The 18,352-nt window shown below is 43.2% G+C and overlaps 1 protein-coding gene across 1 annotated transcript; it reads left to right on the forward strand.

Moving 5' to 3' along the window:
• Positions 1-7,461: 7,461 nt before the first annotated feature.
• Positions 7,462-14,469, forward strand: bmf2 (BCL2 modifying factor 2; the record flags this gene model as incomplete). Its single annotated transcript, XM_080022825.1, has 3 exons — positions 7,462-7,672; positions 9,225-9,430; positions 14,353-14,469. The coding sequence occupies 3 exons, from the start codon at positions 7,462-7,464 to the stop codon at positions 14,467-14,469; spliced, it is 534 nt and encodes a 177-aa protein (XP_079878951.1).
• Positions 14,470-18,352: the final 3,883 nt, after the last annotated feature.

Genomic DNA, 18,352 nt, shown 5'->3' on the forward strand with positions numbered 1-18,352 from the left:
GAGGGAGAAGTGGTGGGCTCTCGTAATATTGGGTTTCAATATTGCGAGATAACAAAATCATCTTCGGTCTCGGAATTTGGCGGACAACTCAGTCGTCCCCACCCAAAAAAAAGAAGAAGAAAATAGACTTGCGCACATCTCACCCCCTCCCTATTTCACCAAATACCCTTTAAATCCCCCCCTGTCAACATAGTGTGCATCTCGTCTGACAAGGGCTTCCCAAAATCCGATTATTGCAACTTGAGCACTCACTGGGTTGTGAGAGTTGAACAGGAGAGCTGCAAGGAAATGTGCAGATGACCTATAGTACTTACATTTTTGTTTCTATTGGATTACAGCGTGTGATGGTTAAGCAACTTAGAACAATAGCTCACTCACTTGGGCACTATGTTTTAATTAATTGGCCATGAACACATCTCCATGTACTCATGCATGCACACACTGTATAAACACACACACCCTTGGGAGGACAGGTAACAGGTAAAAAAATAAACATTTGGTGGTCCAAGGCAGTGCTGAAAAGCACTTTGCCCATGGTGCTGAATGATTGCCATTATTTGTGTATGAGTTTCTTGCGTGATTTCTAGTGCCAAAGAAGAAACAAGTTGAGAAAAAAATAACCATTTTGCAAATTTGCTCCAAAGCAGAGTTTAGGAGGAAATAAACTACAAAAGAGAGACTCCCTGGAGAGTCCCGTGCCCAATTTTTCCTGCATTTGCGGTTTATTTTTAAATGTCTGATGTTACTTTTGCATTTATTGGGGGAGAGGCTGTTTCTTTGATTAGCTAAATGTGACCACGCCCCCTTTTCATCTTGACCACACCTGTGTGATGTTTGGACAACTTGCAGAAACACAAAAAGGATATCTTCAAACTATCTGCAAACTGGTGAATAGCTTTGAGTTGCACACATCGCCACATGCAAACCCAAAACACTGTATTTTTGTCATTTTTTGTCTTCCTACACTGAACAGGAATTTTTGATCAAAAAGTTATGTTTTGTCATGACTATACCGGTGCTTTAATAGTAAACCAACGTTAGAGTTAGCGCCGTGATGACAGGTGTCTAGTCGCCAGGAATAAATAAAATTCACAGATGCATTTTCAAAGTGCCTGGACTCACACAGTGTTGGTTGGTGGTAGGTGATGGCCTTACAACATGACAACAAATCATTAAAGCGACCAGCCTTTCTGGCCACACACACAAAAAAATGAAACCCCGGTAATTGGATTAAAGAATAGAGATTTATTTCATGTCACAAAACTGCCAACAGACTGTCACCATGTCTGACAAGTGGTTTGTTTACATCTGTGGCTGGCTTGTGGCTGCTCAGTAATGTTGGTGATGCTCATTTATTTAAACCATAGTTGTGTCTACTCTCCACCATTGGAAATCCATTGAGACCAATTGAAGGTGGGGGGGACAGCAAATCCATTTCCATACAACGCCTAATCCAAAGCCTGCGCAAATTCAATTCGGTCCCTATCGCTGTTGTTTGGGTGATTTGTTGTTTGTTTATATTCCAGACTTGGGCTACTTTTACCTCACATTAAAGTGGTGTCGGAAAAATGCAGAATCGCGGGAAATTGTTTGCCTCAGGTGGTTCTGGGCTTCAAATGCGTTACCTTTGGATGAACCCTTGGAGAGCCGTGATCATTGGCTGAGCCACCGGTGTACCTGTGGTTTAACTCTGTAGTAATTGACAGGGACGGGTGGAGGAGGAGGGGATGGAGGGGGACAGAGGACTCCGAAAACGCAGATTGAACTGTGGAAACTCGGCACCTGTCACATGCCTTCACCATCAATTTGTGCAAAAATAATGCGCTGTTCGTATGGGGATTTAGGCAGATAATTAACAGTGAGGCAGAGAGAGCACAGCCATGAAATTGTGATGTTGAGGTGCATGCAAAACAAGTATTTTAGGGGGGAATGTTTGTTTGTGGAGAAGTTTGAAATGTCTGGATGTCAGATGCCATTAAGGGAAAAGCCACAAAGTAAATTGTATCATTATGCTGTGAAATCTGCTAAATTATAACACTCTGAGCACTCATCACCTCTTGTGGCACGATGTATTCAGAAATAACTCACGGTAGAGATTTTTGACTGCCTCACAAGGGAGAATTGCTCAGATAAAAATGAATTGCTTGCTACTGTACCTGACACATAAGAGGGTCTTGAAATTTCCATTGAGATGACAAGTTCTGAGCTTAGAGCCAACATTAAGGATGCTTCCGCCTTCAAAGGAGATGAAACAGTAGACTAGAAAGGAGCTGACAGCTAACGACTCAAACCTATGTATACGATTGCACAATGCATGACTGTTGTGTTTTTTTTTGCGGCTCTTGCATCGACCCTGCATGTTCGCTCTGTGAATACTCTAATTAATGACACAGATGTGGTTAACCCCCCCTGTATTCAAATGACAGAAAGATCTCTCTGCTTCTCTATTTGATTGATGAAAAAACTACACCAGAGTGCAACGACCTTGAGATGAGTGAACGTTTGGGAACGCTAATTTGTTGTTGACAAAGAGAACTTGTGGCAATAAAAAGTTTCAAAAGTGAAAATGGATGATTATTTTAATTATCTTGTTGTGTATTTCTTAAGAGAGCCACATAATAGGCAGGTTCCACCCCTGCATACCTCCAAAAAGGTACCTCAAAATGTCTGACCATTGCACAAAAAGCAGATCCAAAGGGACTTTTAAAGACCCATTACCAACATCAGCTCATTTTGTAGAGTATGTATTCCCAAGACAGACAGAGGTCACAGAGATCGCCACCTTGCTGCATATCTTACAACTAAATGTGATTCTGAAATCCGTCACACTGTGTAAACAGCTAAATGCTCGAAATTTTGTTGGTGACGGATGAGTTTGAACACTCTATACCATCAGGTCATACAGTACATGGCGTTTTAGGAAACCGCAATCATAGTAAGTAAGGATGCAGCGATAATGATATTGCATTTGGGTATCGGCTGGTATCCGTGCATCTCTAGTATTAATACATGAATATATACATTAAGTTAATTCTGAAATAATCAAACATGAAGTTTACTTGAAAAAATGCCTTAAACCATTGTTTAGAAGTTGCAGTGTGATTTTGCACTAAATTTTAAAGCTGTTATGCAGATGTGAAAGCTACTTGCTGCGGTAATGTTGCTGTATTATTGTTTTTCCTATTCAGAACAGTTTGCATGCCATGCAGTCTACTCTAAACTGTTTATTGATTATGCCTTGCCTGGTTTGAGAACAATACACACACACACACACACACAAACATAGAAAATAGCCTAGCAATAAAGAGAGAGGGGTGGGTAGAGAAACAGAGAAAGAAAGCGAGAGAAAACAAAAACAGCCAGCAGCACCTGATCTCTTCCTCCAAAATTTGGGTGGGGTCTTGCGTGTGCTGCAGGATTGGAGAGGGTCTGTTTGGATAGGGGGTGGGGGAGCGGCTCACCAGCTGCTTTCCTGACAGAGCCCACAGTTGTTGGCTCGTCGTAAAGCTGTGCATAGGAATTTTACAAAAAGTTGTGAAAATGGCTCTTCACACATCACCAGATTGTACAACAAGGAGTGAGACGGAGTGATAGCACAATATCCTGATGCACCATTTGCAAATGGCAGCTTTCATCCAGAAACCGTCTCCTGGGAGAAATACCACACAAGCAAAGGATCTGATAGGATGTATCGTCACCTACTCTGGTGCACCCGGTGACTCTGATGCCTGTAGGAGTTCAATTTAGTCTTTGAATCGTCCTATTTAAAGTGATGCCATGCACTGTCCCTTCCGCTTGCATTAAAGCACCAGTCGGTTGTGTGTATCACTGTCAGTGTGGATCAATCGGAGGACACCATATATGCAGGGGCCGGCACTGTACTACTACTAGTGTTTACACCACTATGCTATGTTTTTGTTTTTTTTATTATGTAGCCTATTCCTCTATCCCCCCAAAAATTAAGGACAAATAGTATATGTCCTTATCATCAAAAAAAACAATGATGTAAAAACCTTAATGAAATAACACTATCAGAACAACAATGCACTGTTTAATAGCCTAATTTACACCAAATCCATCCCATTGGCTGGGGGTGCAAATGCTCTGTCTAGCAGCAGCAAGTGTACAATCAGCTGAGCTGAGCAGTGAGAATAATAGTCACATGTCAAACCTGGGTTTGTTTTTTTTCCCCTTCCACGTGTCAAGATACACTGAGCGGAAGGCGGGACCAAAACAAACCCTCTGATTGGTCCACAATGTGTCACCAGCTCGTGATACGGAGAGAGACTGGCCTCTTAAAGGGCCAGGCGGCATTTTTTTTTTTTTTACTCCAACAAAACAACGCGCCCTACATCCCATATATAAATAATGAATTCATTTTACACTGTCGTATTGTTTTGTCGATTTGAATGTAAAATAACGAGAAAATAAATAATATGTTAGCCACGAAAAATGGACCATATACGGCTATGACAATGTAATGGGTGAAAACATACGCATGATGTAGATTAAGTGGAATAACAATCCCAGGGACAGAAATGGATGCACTGCAAACTAAATACGAAAATAACAAGGAAATAAATACAATTCGGTCACAGAAAACTGAGAAATGTATTGCAAAAGTGCACGGGCCCCGTTATTATATGCACATTATTTAATGTCCACTATACTTATACTTGCGTAACAGTGTTGAGTCGGTGTGTCTTTAATTGTTTTTTTTGCATGAGTCCCATGCACTGGGCGGGACTCCGCAGCCCCCTGGGCGGGCCGACGTGTCCGAGCCTTCTGAGGGGAAAAACAGCCTCTGCCAGACTGCGAGCACCCACCCGATGTGACTGTGCCGCGAGCAGGCTGCAGGATACGACCCGCGCCGCTGCCACCATCTATTATAAACAAGGCAGAGCACTGAGGTTGTCAAGATACCACCCATCATAACGGAAAGCGCATTCGCTGGCGGTAAGTTTATTTTTTATTTCGACGTTGTGTTGTTGTTGTTTTTTTTCCTTTTTTTTTTTTTTTTTTTTTGGTTTCTGCCACAGATTGTTATGGTCGTGATCGTGCGCGGTGTGTCCCGTCGTTTTGAGTGTGACCGCAAACAAGAACATGCCCAGGCAGAGACAATGCGGACCGGGCGTACATGCAGCTGATTGTTACCGCAACCACTTTCGTCACTCCGGTCGTTCGTTAATTTGATTCGTTTGATTAAAAAAAAATAATAATCAAAAAAGAAAATAATAAATAATAAAAAAATAATTGTCAAGCGAGCAGGTGACTCATTAGATGGCCGGAAATTTACTTTGGAAAGCTGCCCTTGTGGGATTGCGTTGTCGAGTAAATAAACGAAGAGGTGACACGTTGGGCTTGACACGCCGCGGCTGCGGCGCCGGGGGGATGTTTATTTACTTCTCGGTGGCACGACAGGCGTTGTGTCGTTTTGAATTTCCCCCAAAAAAAACAGCAGCAACAAAAAAAAACTAACGATCATGATTGTACTCGCGTCGTGATAACTTGCTCAAAAATGTTGTTTTGCGCTCAAAGGTGAAATAACGTAACATTTCCGATGCGATGCTGCTGATGCTGGTCGGATCGTGTTTTGGAAATAGATGTCATATATGTTTGACCTCACTCGGGAGAAAATAGATAAAGACAATACATGTATATTCCATCGCGAGACAAATGAAATACTACCTCTAATGCTTTGTGTAAATACTGTTTTGACGAACATAGATTGGAATTATATGTATTTATAATTGTCATTCATGTTAGTTTTTTTTTTTTTTGCAATGTAAACTCGTCCAACGGCCACTACAAACAAACATACTGTTTTATATGATTTATATTTTTTTAAACTGCGGGGTTTTTTTTTTTGGTTTTTGTTTTTTTTTGTAGGTTTTTTTTTTCGTGTGTAATCTCTCACGCTGCGCGCACGGGTAGTTGTGGTTCCACTTTATCCGAACCGGCAGCAGAGCTCACCTTGTTTCCACCCGGCGGGCTAATTCCGATGCACGCTCGGTGCGGCAGGGGGCGCCCCTCTGTGCTGCAGCCTCCATTCTCCCCTCTGACCACGGTGCGGAGGCTGCCCCGGGCGCTGGGTGTTCCTGTGTGTCTTTCATTGTCTATGTTTGTTTATTTTATGTGTCTTGACACTGTGCTAGTCTTGCCAGGACTTCTATCTATTGGCTGCAGACTGAAATTCAAGACTGAGCTTGCTGCACCGACATGGAAAACAAACAAACTTCCAATGTCAGTTATATTATGCAGTGTTTTGGTGTCACCGGCATCCCTGGCTGTTTGGTAAAAGGCACGTCGCTGCAGTGTGGTGGAGCATCCACAGTGTTCGGCTTCTATACTTTCGCTGCAGTTTGCGATCCTGTGTTTATAGGATTAGTTCGGCTGTGTGCAGCAAATTCTTTTTTAATCCTCCGCCCTAACGTGAATACATTTTCATGGAGATGATATAACTGTAAGATTAACTGTAACTGCCTCATCGAGTAAGCACAATACCGCAAAGGTGTCCGATTTCAACCTCTACGTTTGCCAGTCATTCCTCCTTGTTTACCGGCACTCGTAAAAAAGGGGAAACACTGACACCCTTGGCATGTTCTTCCCTGAGTGTTTGTGTTGGGTAGGTGCAATTTAAGATGCAGTGAAACTTTCCTTATCTCCCTTGGATTTTTGGTTTCGCTCTGCCGCAATCTGCCTCTGCAAATAGCCATCCAACTGTCTCATCTGTATATAAGACAGGGAAAACAGGAGCCGTGGGGCTTGTCTGCCGATAAGCAGAGTGAGGAAGCTGATCCCCTGGGCGTGCTACGATCTGACGGCGAGCACTTCCAGGTTGAGGTGACTCCGCCATAGAAAGCTATTAGGGTTAGGTCTTTTTTTTTTTTTTGGCTCTCTGTCATAGTTTGCCACAACATAAAGCTGCAGCTGGGCAAAATCCACAGCGGGAGGGCGGCAGATCAGGCGCGGCATTTCCAACCTCCCACTGGGTCCCCCTCAAATTGTTTTTCTTTTCTCCATACATTCGGCTCAATTAGATGCTGTTTCCAAGCGGCATGTAATGGTGTGAAGGTGATTCTGCTTATCAAGTTCGGCATTGGAGATGGTCTTTGTCTTGTGTAGTATAAATGTACAGGGACAGAGCAAACTTTATTTCTGAATAAATGCAGTTTTTGTATCAAACAACATGATCTGCGTACCTGTGGGCATTCTCTACACCAACCGTCCACGCTCCTTTGTTGTTTACACTCAGAGAATAATTAGTAATCACTAGAGGGCAAGGAGTTCACTGGCTTCAAAACTGATATTTTGCAGTTTCTGTTGTTTTGTCTGGAAACAAATCAGACCTAATTACCTCTCACGCGAAGATCACAGACACACGCAGGTTGAGGGAAACCAGTTTGCACTCAAACCCTGTTGCCTGCCTCTCCTCCAGGGAGATTACCGCTGAGGCGTCGTATGGATGATGAGGAGGAGGACATGTCGCAGCCCATCTCACCGCTCTGGGGAACGCCCCTTAGGGACCTCAAGTTTGAAGACCGAGCTGCGCAGACGGCGGCCGGACAGGCCATCGTCGCCGCCTCCTCATCGCAAAGCCACAACGACCACATTCTGGGCTTCAACGCCATGGACTGCAGACCCCACAGGCTGCCCCACCCACGCTTCAGTGGTAAGGGCTAACGTTCCACAGAGGACACACACAAAACCCAATGGGGACTTTAGACCTACTTACAGTCATGATTGTTACGTAATACCAGGGTAATTTTAAACAAATGTGAGAAATATTGCAACAATAGATTACAAATTTGCCACATTTTATCAGTTGAGTTGAGGAGGATTAACTATCTACCCATTTATTATGACACTATTACAGGCTTATGCTTGGATAGTGAAATAAAATGACCAAAAAAGAATAATTGCGATCAATTGTATGACAGCTAAAGTCAACTAAAATGTCATTATCCCGACAGGCCGAGACCTTTTTCGGGAAATGTGTCAGGCCGTAGAAATGATTAAGCCCAGGTAGATTTTGTTCCTCGGCCATGTAATGACACCAAAATAGGTCAGATATCTAGGGCTTGTAGGGATCAGGGACTGGAGAAAGGGCCGTTATTTTTTCTGGTAAATGAGACGATTTTACGAGTTATAATAATAATTATAATTTGAAATCACTTCTCCCACAACACTTAAAATGTTTTTCCTAAGAAAGAGAGGTCTTTCTTGGAAAATAAACTCATAACCCTTTTTGGAGTGCAGTAACTGCAACTGTAGTGCATTGGTGTCAGAGATACATAGTGTCATCAATATCTTGTATTATACACTATCTTATGCAATTGCCATTTTCTTGCTTTTTACTTATTCATTTTTGTTCTGAACAGTTGTTGTTTATGTGGAAGTGATGCAGTGCTGAGATATATAGCTACATGTGACACACACTAATGTCAATTGTTGTTCGTTTCGGTGTGAACATTGCAGTGAATGTAATCAAATCAGTGTGATATCACCCTAATTTGATTGTGCTCTTAGGTAATAGATATTTGTTGACTCATTGTCACCCTGTGAGCGAAGCCTTTTGTCCTGGGTTAATGTAAGCGGCACACAGGCACCATACTCTGGTATCACCCTTGTGCTATTTTTCTGAAACCGGTACCTGAAGTCACTGGCTTGGCTCGGTGCCACTTCTTCTTCTCCCCCTCTCCCCATCGGCTCGTTCCTTCCCTGAGACATTTTCCACTGACAGTGCACGCCCCTACCACCTCTCGTTACGTCAGGATGTTGTGAACTTGCGCCTAGGCTTGCTGTACAAATAGACACGGTTCATCCTATTACATAAAAAATAATTGTTTTCCCCCCCTCTAATTATATAATGGCACAATCACATGCTAGAGGGTGGCGGCTGAACCCGGTGTCACGGCAAATGATTCTGTTTCATTGAGGTTGTTATTGATCCACTATGATACTAGCGCACACACTCTTGCTCTTGTTTGTGGACTTTTGAGCCATGTTCTGTGTGCCTGTCATATAATTAGTTCTCAAATAGGCAGGTCTGATAGAACCCGTTCGGGTGGCCATCTCAATTACATATGTCAGACTAGGCCTATGGGACACACAAAGTGTCACTATCAGTAGTCAGTCTTAGCTCTGGATATAAATATTTGTCCTTGGATATGACAAAGTGATTCATTTAAAATGATCATTAATTATTGCATTTTCCCACCTAGGAAACTCTGCGTTCCTCTCGCACTTCCCCGCCCCGTTCGCGCCCATGGAGGACCGGGGACAGAGGCCGGTGGAGGAGGAGGAGGGACGGGGCGAGGAAGACCACCGGGTGGCGGAGAGGCCAGAGGCGGCCGTGAGCATCGAGGCACAAATCGGCCGCAAACTTCGGGAGATCGGAGACCAGTTCCATCAGGATCACGTGGAACTGGTGAGCCTTTACAAATCACACAGCTGGTCTTCTACGAACCATGAAAGATCAGTAATATTCTTCTGACCGATTGCCTCGGACTTCTGCGGTTAATATCTCTTTATGTCACATGTCCCCGTGCATGCAAATTACACACAACCAAAACGCCCAAATGGAGAAGTTGCATTTCAGACTCATGCATTTGAGTCGAAAAGCAACTGAAATTGAGTCGGTTTGTGTTTATTTATTTTTTCAAGGGCTACTAGAAACAAACAATGGGTGTCGTTTGTGACTCACTACAGCACAAAGGCAAATAATCTAAGTGTGTGTGTTTTAGTTTTGAGTGGGCAGATTTAAGGCCTGCTTCATACTTCCGTCGGCCACACCCGGTCGCTGAGATCTTGCTCCCCTGGTCGCTGTTCCCCCCCAAACTATCGGCTGAAGTGACGGGGTGCTGGCACGGTGTGGCTAACACACCGCCATCATTCATTGACGATGAGTCGTGGCCTATCCAACATAGGTTGAAAGGTTTACCAGCCCTGGTAGTGGTTGAATGGTGAAACGGCCCTGACGCAAGAGCTTTGTATATAGGTGGCGGTTTCTTGTTTCTTGTTGGGATTTTGAACACTGCAGCCATTAAACAGTTCACGCTGACGGCAAATTTCAACACACCGCCACGTGTCAGGGATCACTAAACAATCACACGCTATCGATTCTTTTTGTGTAAGTACGTATTCACATGGCCCACCTGTTATATGTAAAAGAAGCCATCCATCACTTACGATAGCGCTTGTATTATGGCGTAGTTAAAGCAACATTGCTTTGTCACGTCATGTGTACACAAACCTATTTGTCCTGGACACGGGGAGCAGAAAAATTCCAGCTTGTTAACGGCAGGGCATTTCAGGCTTGATGGATTGCCTATTTTACCTGCACAAATAACAAGCCTATTAATGACGAGGCCAAGAGCGACCTTAAACTATTCTGTGGCACGCACCTATAAAGAAAGAGACTTGTTTGCCAGCCGGACTGGCACCCGTCCATGTTAGAGAAAAGAAGAGGCAGCAGCAATTCAAACATTTGATTAGATCTGGGAACTGCAGAACACAAAACCTGAAATAACATGAAGGCAAAACACACCTCGTTTGTTTTGCATATGATCCTTAAGTTAAGACTGCATTTCAAATTCATTTTCTTAATGAAAATAAATAAATAAATAGATAAATACAAAAGGCCTGGATATTCTTATAGTCGCTTAAGTGTCTATGTTACTGATCCCTAATAGGGCACTAGGCCTTTTCTGTTTGACCGTTGTACGGCTCCGCATCTCCACCTGGACCAGAACGTCACGGATCGTTCCAATGCCAACACATTCGCTGAGACCTTGACCGTGACAGGGCCGGCGGGATCGGGTTTCAGAAAAGAGAAATCCATCTCCTCAGCTGTTTGGAGAGAGATCTCCAGGTGCCTCCAGGGAGGAGCAGATTGAAGGTCTCTCCCCTCGTCCCTTTGTCTCCTCGCTTCCCTGTCATTTCTGCTCAGCGTGTCGCCTAACGGTAATTGCCGAGCGCGTGTTTCTCTTCGTGCCACTTAGTTCGATGTATTATGCCGTCGTACTCGGCCCCACAACCCAATCCAGATTTCTCCAGTCAGGCCGTATATCTGTGTCTCCCAAATCTCTGTCTCAATGAGGGGTGATAAATGCAGTTGCTGATCAGATTGGATATCAGGGCTCTAGAGGTGACGGAGGAGTGATGTTCAGAGCCTCCTAACAATCTTCAAGAGCCCCCAAAGACGCTTAAATGATTGTATTCAAAATGAATTGCCCTCTGCCAAACGTGGCCCTCTGGCCAAGTTAAAAAGACATTGAAGTAAGACCATGATAGATAGTTGATCTTGGCTTTTTGTATAAATCACGACAAAAACGTGAACAAATAACGGCAGATGACACTTTTTTTCCCCCTAAGATACACAGTAGCATTGGTTTTGGTATCATCATGTCTTCAGTAACAGGGGCGACGGGTCGTTTGAGTCATTTTCAGCTTAAAACCCGGCAACCCACAACCCATCTGGCCAACTTTCAAAAACAGTTGACGCTTCTACCGCCGCAAATGTCCTGCAAGCGCGAATAAGCTCCTTATCAGTGTTTTGTTCTGGGTTCTGTATAACAACTAGTGTGGTTGATAAGCTTCACAAAAGTTCTGATGTGGTTATTCGCTTAAAAAAAAAAAGAGACAGAAGACAGAAAGGGAGAAAAATATAAGAGAGAAAGGGATATTGGGCTGGCAAACATTTTTAAATGCACACACACACACACACACACACACACACACACACAGATGGAGAGTGCAGGTGAGATCAATGCGTCTGTCACATGCGAGAATGAGCACTTCTTTTGTGTCTGGGTAGATTTAGCCGGCTGTTTATATGCTCGTCTAAAAATAGATTCTGACTCACACTCTTATAGACGCAGCCAGTAACGTGACAGCTACCCACAATACCCAACTTATCCCACTAACTGTCTCAGTGTGTGTGTGTGTGTGTGCGTGTGTGTGCGTGTGCGTGTGCGTGTGCGTGCGTGCGTGCGTGCGTGCGCGCGCGCGTGCGCGTGCGTGCGTGTGTGTGTCTCAGAGATAAGAGCAAATTTCCTTTTTATCTGTAAGCCGTAGAGTTCGTTGTTTTATCCTTCGTGATTGGATACTACTGCCGTTGGAATATTCAAATGAAAGCAAATATTCCTGAGTCACTATTAATACCTCATCGCATTGTTTTGTTGTCATATTTCTTCTACTTTTAGCCTTTCAAACCCATTTACCTCCAGCGCCGGTCGACCTGTGTGTGTGTGGTTTTTTTTTTTTTTTTTTCTGAGATACTGTACCAAACAGAAGTTGCTTGAACAGAAATAGGCGGGGGCAGTTGGGGAGGTGTATCTTTTGGGTTTGAGTCTCATCCATCGGGATTGGGGAGCATTAATAACCAGTTGTTACTGGGTCTGGTTGCCAAGAGTGGCCAATGAATTCTCAAATTCGATGCCCGCGGAAGCCACATCTTCAATTCGCCACAAAGAAAGGCCTAAAAAAATAAATAATTAAAATAAAAATACACTGCGCATTGTCAGCGCTAAGCTCTCCGAGTTTTCCTCCTTTTTTCTCTGGCGCACTCAGCTAAAAACTGCAGAACTAAAATACACATTATTCACAACACACCCAGAGGAGCGCGGAACGAGGAGCCTCAAGTGGAGCGAGCCAGGGTACTGTTTAAATAAGCGGTGCAGTGTAGAATTAAGGCAATTAAGGACAATTAGGGTTACGTTTAGCGGTGCCGGTTCAATTCAGTTCAGTGGGCTAGTGCTGCATCAAATAGCCCCTGGCAGACACTGATTGCTAGGCTGCTGCCGAGACCTTCGAGAGAGAGAGAGAGAGAGAGAGAGAGAGAGAGGGAGAGAAAAAAAAAAAGTGGAACGCTTATGCAACCGGCTGCAATATGTGAGATTGACTCTTCAGAAAGCCAGCGGGAGCAGAGATGAGAGGCGAGAGAGAGGAGATGGGAGGCAGAGGCAGAAAGTCCTTTTTGTGTCTGCGGTCCACGAGGGCTGTACGCCGCCACGGAGAGTGACAGAGCTGGGGGGGTTGGGGTGGGGCTGGGGAGGTGGGGTGGCCACTCGCCACTATCCACTGCTTTGTTTTGATAATTATTCAACCGCTGCGGCAATGAGGAGCACGTGAGCAGATGTGATGAAATACGGGGGGCATTCTTTGAAAGCCCTTGGCTTTGAGGTTTGAGTCTGAACGCACTTGTCTCCTTTAGATAAGTGGCAGCGCCCTAAAAACCTAGAACCAGGGGATTGGGGGGGGGTGGTCACTGCTTAGGGTGAAGAAAATACGTGTGTTGTTATCAACAGGGCCCCACATCCTTCCCTCCCACTCTATGCTTATCGCACTATTGAGGCTCTCTTACTCCCTCCCTCTTTCTTTCACCCTCTCTCTCGCTCTCTCTCTCTCTCTCTCTCCTTTAATTGTCCTCCTTATGCCTTGACGTACGCATAGTGGAAGCAATCACGAAGCAATGGCCACACTTCTCGAGGAAGGTCTCTGTAGGTTAGAAATAATCAAGCTTCCGGTGCTCGTACAGCTTGTTCATTTTTCTTTGCTCTTCATGAAAACAAATAAACCCTAAAACGTTTCACACTGGACTGCAAGACAAGTGTGTCTAGTAGTCGTTTTCTATTTTTATATCACATTTCTGTGCTTCAGTCAGACTTAAGTAGTGATATTAAGGCCGATAACCAAGCCCTTCCTTTGTGTCGGTGTTTGTGGTAACACGCAACCGGAGGTATGACTAAGTTATGGACAACCCAAATATCTGATATGTAACACGTTACGTTCGCGGTGCCAGAAGCCGTGGTAGTTGTGGGATAGACGGAAGTGAGCTACAGACCGTGTTTGCCAGAAAACACGAGCCACTGTTGTGGAAACATTCAAGCTGTGCTGTCATGCGGTCGGGCCGACTGGGTTTTTTACCGCCGCTCACGGGGCTTCACCTCAAAGACACGGAAATCTGAAGAGATACAAGTATCAGGATGTTGACCAGTTCCCATGACTAACTGACCAAATTATGTATACAACCGCTCCATGAAAGTCTTGGCCTACTTGGGAGTTTTTCCGGCATGAATGGCGGCCATATGACTTTTGGTTATTTCTCTAGTAAAATGAGGCAATAGATACTTGGTTCCAAATAAAAACCCAGATTAAGACAAAAACACAAATAGAGACAACGGTGAAGTTCTTCATTCATTACTTGGGAAAAATGTCACAAGTACACCTCTAGTGTCAAACTGCTTCGCGGTGTAACCCTGACAGAACGAAATATGGGACTTCTTGGCTGTTACAACACGTCAGTATGATTGTAGTCTTTATACATTTTGTTTTTTTCCTCTCTTGCAGTTCCTGCGGCACCAGCGGGATCAGCCTCCTCTCTGGATGCGTCTCACGGCCGTTTTTTTTCGCTTCCTGTTCCCCAGAGAGGCCCTGGTCCCCCAGCTGAGAGCAGAGCAGAGATGAAGGGGGTCACTCAGGGTCCCATTTCGGGGCCCTTGTTTCTTTCCCAGCCGCGCCCCCTTTTCCGAAACAAGGGACCAGACTGTTGATATGGCACTGTACAAGATGGAACACGGGTCTGCAGCTTGCTTTCGTTTTCATGAAATGATTATGAAGTCGAGATGAAGAAAAAACACGGGGGTCACCGCTGGACGGAGGCTCGATCATGATTTTTCTTTTTGTTTGTTTTTTGTTTTTGTTTTTTCTCGCCTCTCCAAAAAGAAGCCATTGCGTTTTGAAGAGATATTTTCGAAATGTTTGCAAGATTAACTATTTTGTACAGTAAATTGCTCTTTTTATTTGGTATTTCTACTCCTGAAGGACCTCCATCAGTCCAGGGAATGCCTTATTTTTCCTCCTGCCACAGTTTAACACTCTTTTTGCATAAAGGAAATCATTATTGAAAGGGATACATTTTAGAATTGTGCCACTTTGGGGAGGGGGGGGGGGGGGTGCGCAAACTGTGGACACATCGTTCTGTGTCGAAGCGACTGACTTCCAACCATGACAACGCGAGGCACATTTCTAACTTATTCCCCGAATTACGAAAAAATAAAATGAAAAAAACTTGTAATTAACTTTGACCGTTCCACATTGCTTGGCTTGAATATGGTTGTTTAAGGTGATACACTGCCTGTACAAGAGCCAAAGGGACATTTTATCATATCATTTGAAGTGGACTCAGTGACCCATATTGTTGACTTTCAAATTGAATCATAAACGCGCGTTAACTTGAAATTCGGTCCACTGAATTGAAGATCCAAGGACGCCGATCCATTTCCAGTCCAGCGACTCAAGTAACCATAGAAATCATAAAGTTATGTATAAAAGTTGTGTTATCCTGATTGTGTGTTTTGCAGTTGAGTGCTTACCATGTACAACATCCGAAGTAAGTTCCAAACCAAAAGCACAATTTAAAATAACCGAGGCAAAGTCTCCCTCCTGAGACTTGCAATCAGGGAACTGTGAACAATCAAGACACCTAAAAAGCTTTGGATCCTTTTCATCATTTATCTCAAGCTTTTAAAGCATTTCTTTCTTCTGGCTGGAATGACAATCGACCTTAAAATCGACGTATCAGTTCCTCGTCTTTCTCGTGTCCGAGGCTCGGAGAGATTAAGTTGTTGTTAGAGCAATACTTCGGAAAGAGTGGAATGTTCGGGATCGTTCGTTTTTTTACAATCAAATTCGCTTTTCATGGAAGGACGCTTCATGGAATATGGCCATCTCGCCATGGGTTCTCTATGAAATCCAATTATCTAAATTCTATTACCTTAAACCACTGTGTTACAAAAAATCATTATGACTTCAAGTTCCATGTTAAATATATTTACAATACATTCAAATACATTAATGAAAGATATTCAGCTTTTCTTTTGCGTTGGTTTTTCAAAATTTTCCAATATGTACGATAAGTAAATTTCGGTTTAACGTGCACATTTAAGAGATTGTTCTTAGTTTCCCACAAAGTACTCCTTCAGGTGCATTCTTTCACCACGCCCTGCCAGTGCTCCAAGAACTGAGTAAACCAAGGTTTTTTTTAAACAGATTCCAAATTTTTTATTTTTATGACCACAGGCAGAAGCATTTCTCAGCATTTTGTTACACCATTGCCACTGTTTTTCTTTTTCTTTCTTTCAAATGTAAGGTTCAACAAGTAGGTTAGAAAATGAAACAATGACGTTAAAGATTAATCCGTAGATGTATAATTTCAGCCTATTGTAAATTAAGAATATTAATTTCTTTGAAGACACTGATGGATTTTTATTTTTTTTTTCATCTTTTTATTTGTGTTTTCTTCAGGGAGTAGTTGAAGTTCTTTCTGTGCTGTTCATGGTGGAAGGTCAGAATGAAGAGTCCACTTTGCAGTTTGTAGGTCCTCAAGTGATTCAGGTTGTAGACAACACTGAACGAGCCAAAAGGGTTTTTGTTATTATTACTATTATTATTATTATTATTATTATTATTAGGAGACAATTTGCACTTTCCAAAGCATTTGTCCCTCAACGATGCAGTTCTGCAACATCAATTTTTTTGCATCCTATCATAGTCGAACCAAAAGTTTGTTTCCTGCAAACACCGAACGCTGAGCCAGTTTAAAGCAGTCGTGACTCAAATATCTTGGGCCTCAAACTCCGACTCGCTGTCTCCATCAATTCAGCTTCAAATTCAGCTACTTCCTGTCATTTGGAAAGGGCAAAAGCCTGTTTAGTTTTGATTTTTCTGTTTCTCTTCAAAGTAATTTATTATAATTTATTTTGTGTATATTTGCCCAGTGCTACTGTACAAACGCTATCTCAACGTGCGCTACAGTCCGTTTCTTTTCGCTTGTTGTGTGTGTTCTGACTGTCTGAGGAGGTTGGACTGAAGCCATGTGCCTCGTGCGCTCCCTCACAAGCTGTGCGAATCTTTTGCAAAAATCACATGACCATCAGACAATCAAACGTACAAATCGTGCCTTGTGAGCGACAGACCTGCTGCCACATGATCATCCACGCTTGGCGTGATCGTCTAGGGGGGAAAAAAACAAAAACACAACCAATGGTCACGGCTCTTCTACACTTTCCTTTAAAATTGTGATAGGAGAAGCGGAGGCACTGAACATCACAGCCTGTTTTGTTTGTGGAGGGAAAAAAAAACCCAGAAAAATCCCAATTTTCCAATCCCAACTCAGATCCACTCACGAGGCACAGGCTCAACCTTGTAACATCTCTGAGCACACACGGTGACGATCGCCACGCAAAGAAACCCTTTTTTCAACGCAGAAACGACTGTTTTGCATACCACGTGCACTGTATATGAGAAAGAAAACCTTTTGTATATGTATATTTTGCGCCTTTCTCTTTATACTCTGCGCTGAACTCCCCCCTCTAGATAGTTAAATCTGTCTTTGAGATCTGTGCGGTGCTGGATCAGCCCGGCGCGCTCGCTGGGACTCTGTGCTTTATTCTAAGATCTAGAAGGGCTGTCAGACGATGTTTCGGGGAGGAAGGAGCCACCATGTTGCCCAGTATTATTTGTCTGTGAGACGGGTTGCGTGGCCACTCGATGGTTCAACAACCACTGTCGCAACTCTGCCTCAAGTGGAAAGTTTGTTAAATGTCCAACCTTCAGTGTCTTTAATATCAAATTTCTTCATTCGGTTTTTATTGACTTATCCAGGAAGGAGTGCATCTTTACTGTCAAGTGCTGTGATTTGGTGTTTTTTTATACATAAAATTTGACGCAGCTCTTGTTGTTATCTCTATTAGAAAAATTACTGGCGAAAAGTTTTCCACAACTTTTGTACAAAGAAAAACAAAAAAAAAAGAACTTCACACAATTGAATTGATAATCTTTTTTTTACAATTGCTTTTTTAAATGTGGTGGCATTTTTACTACCTTTTCTTTGCCAAGTCCGCTGTGACACTCAGTTCAAGGGCTTTTTTTTTTTCCTTTTTTTTTTTTTCAATCTATGTATGTGGAGAAAAATGCATGTCCAACATTCCAGAAAAATCTGTATCTTAAGGATTTGAATGTAATGTAATTAAGTAAAAGGAAAAAAAACGTAACACTTTTTTTTTCTTTTTCACACACAAACATAACTGAACTTATTTCGAACTTTCACGGGAAGAAGTCCTTATTATTGTTTTTTTTACCTTCAACATCGCTTTCTTTCTTTACATTCAGAGTGGTCTCGATGACTTCACATCCATGTGTCCTATGAAGTGAGACCCAGTCCACATGTAGCAGTTTCGTGTGAAGCATCGTGTGTGTCGTCTTTGGGGTCGCTCTGCGTGTTCAGACCCATTGTGGAACACAGAGGAGACGGAAGCGAATAAAGGAGAAACGGGGACGTTTGTTTGTT

The sequence above is a fragment of the Zeus faber genome (genome assembly GCF_960531495.2).
Source record: "Zeus faber genome assembly, chromosome: 2".
Lineage (NCBI taxonomy): Eukaryota > Metazoa > Chordata > Actinopteri > Zeiformes > Zeidae > Zeus > Zeus faber.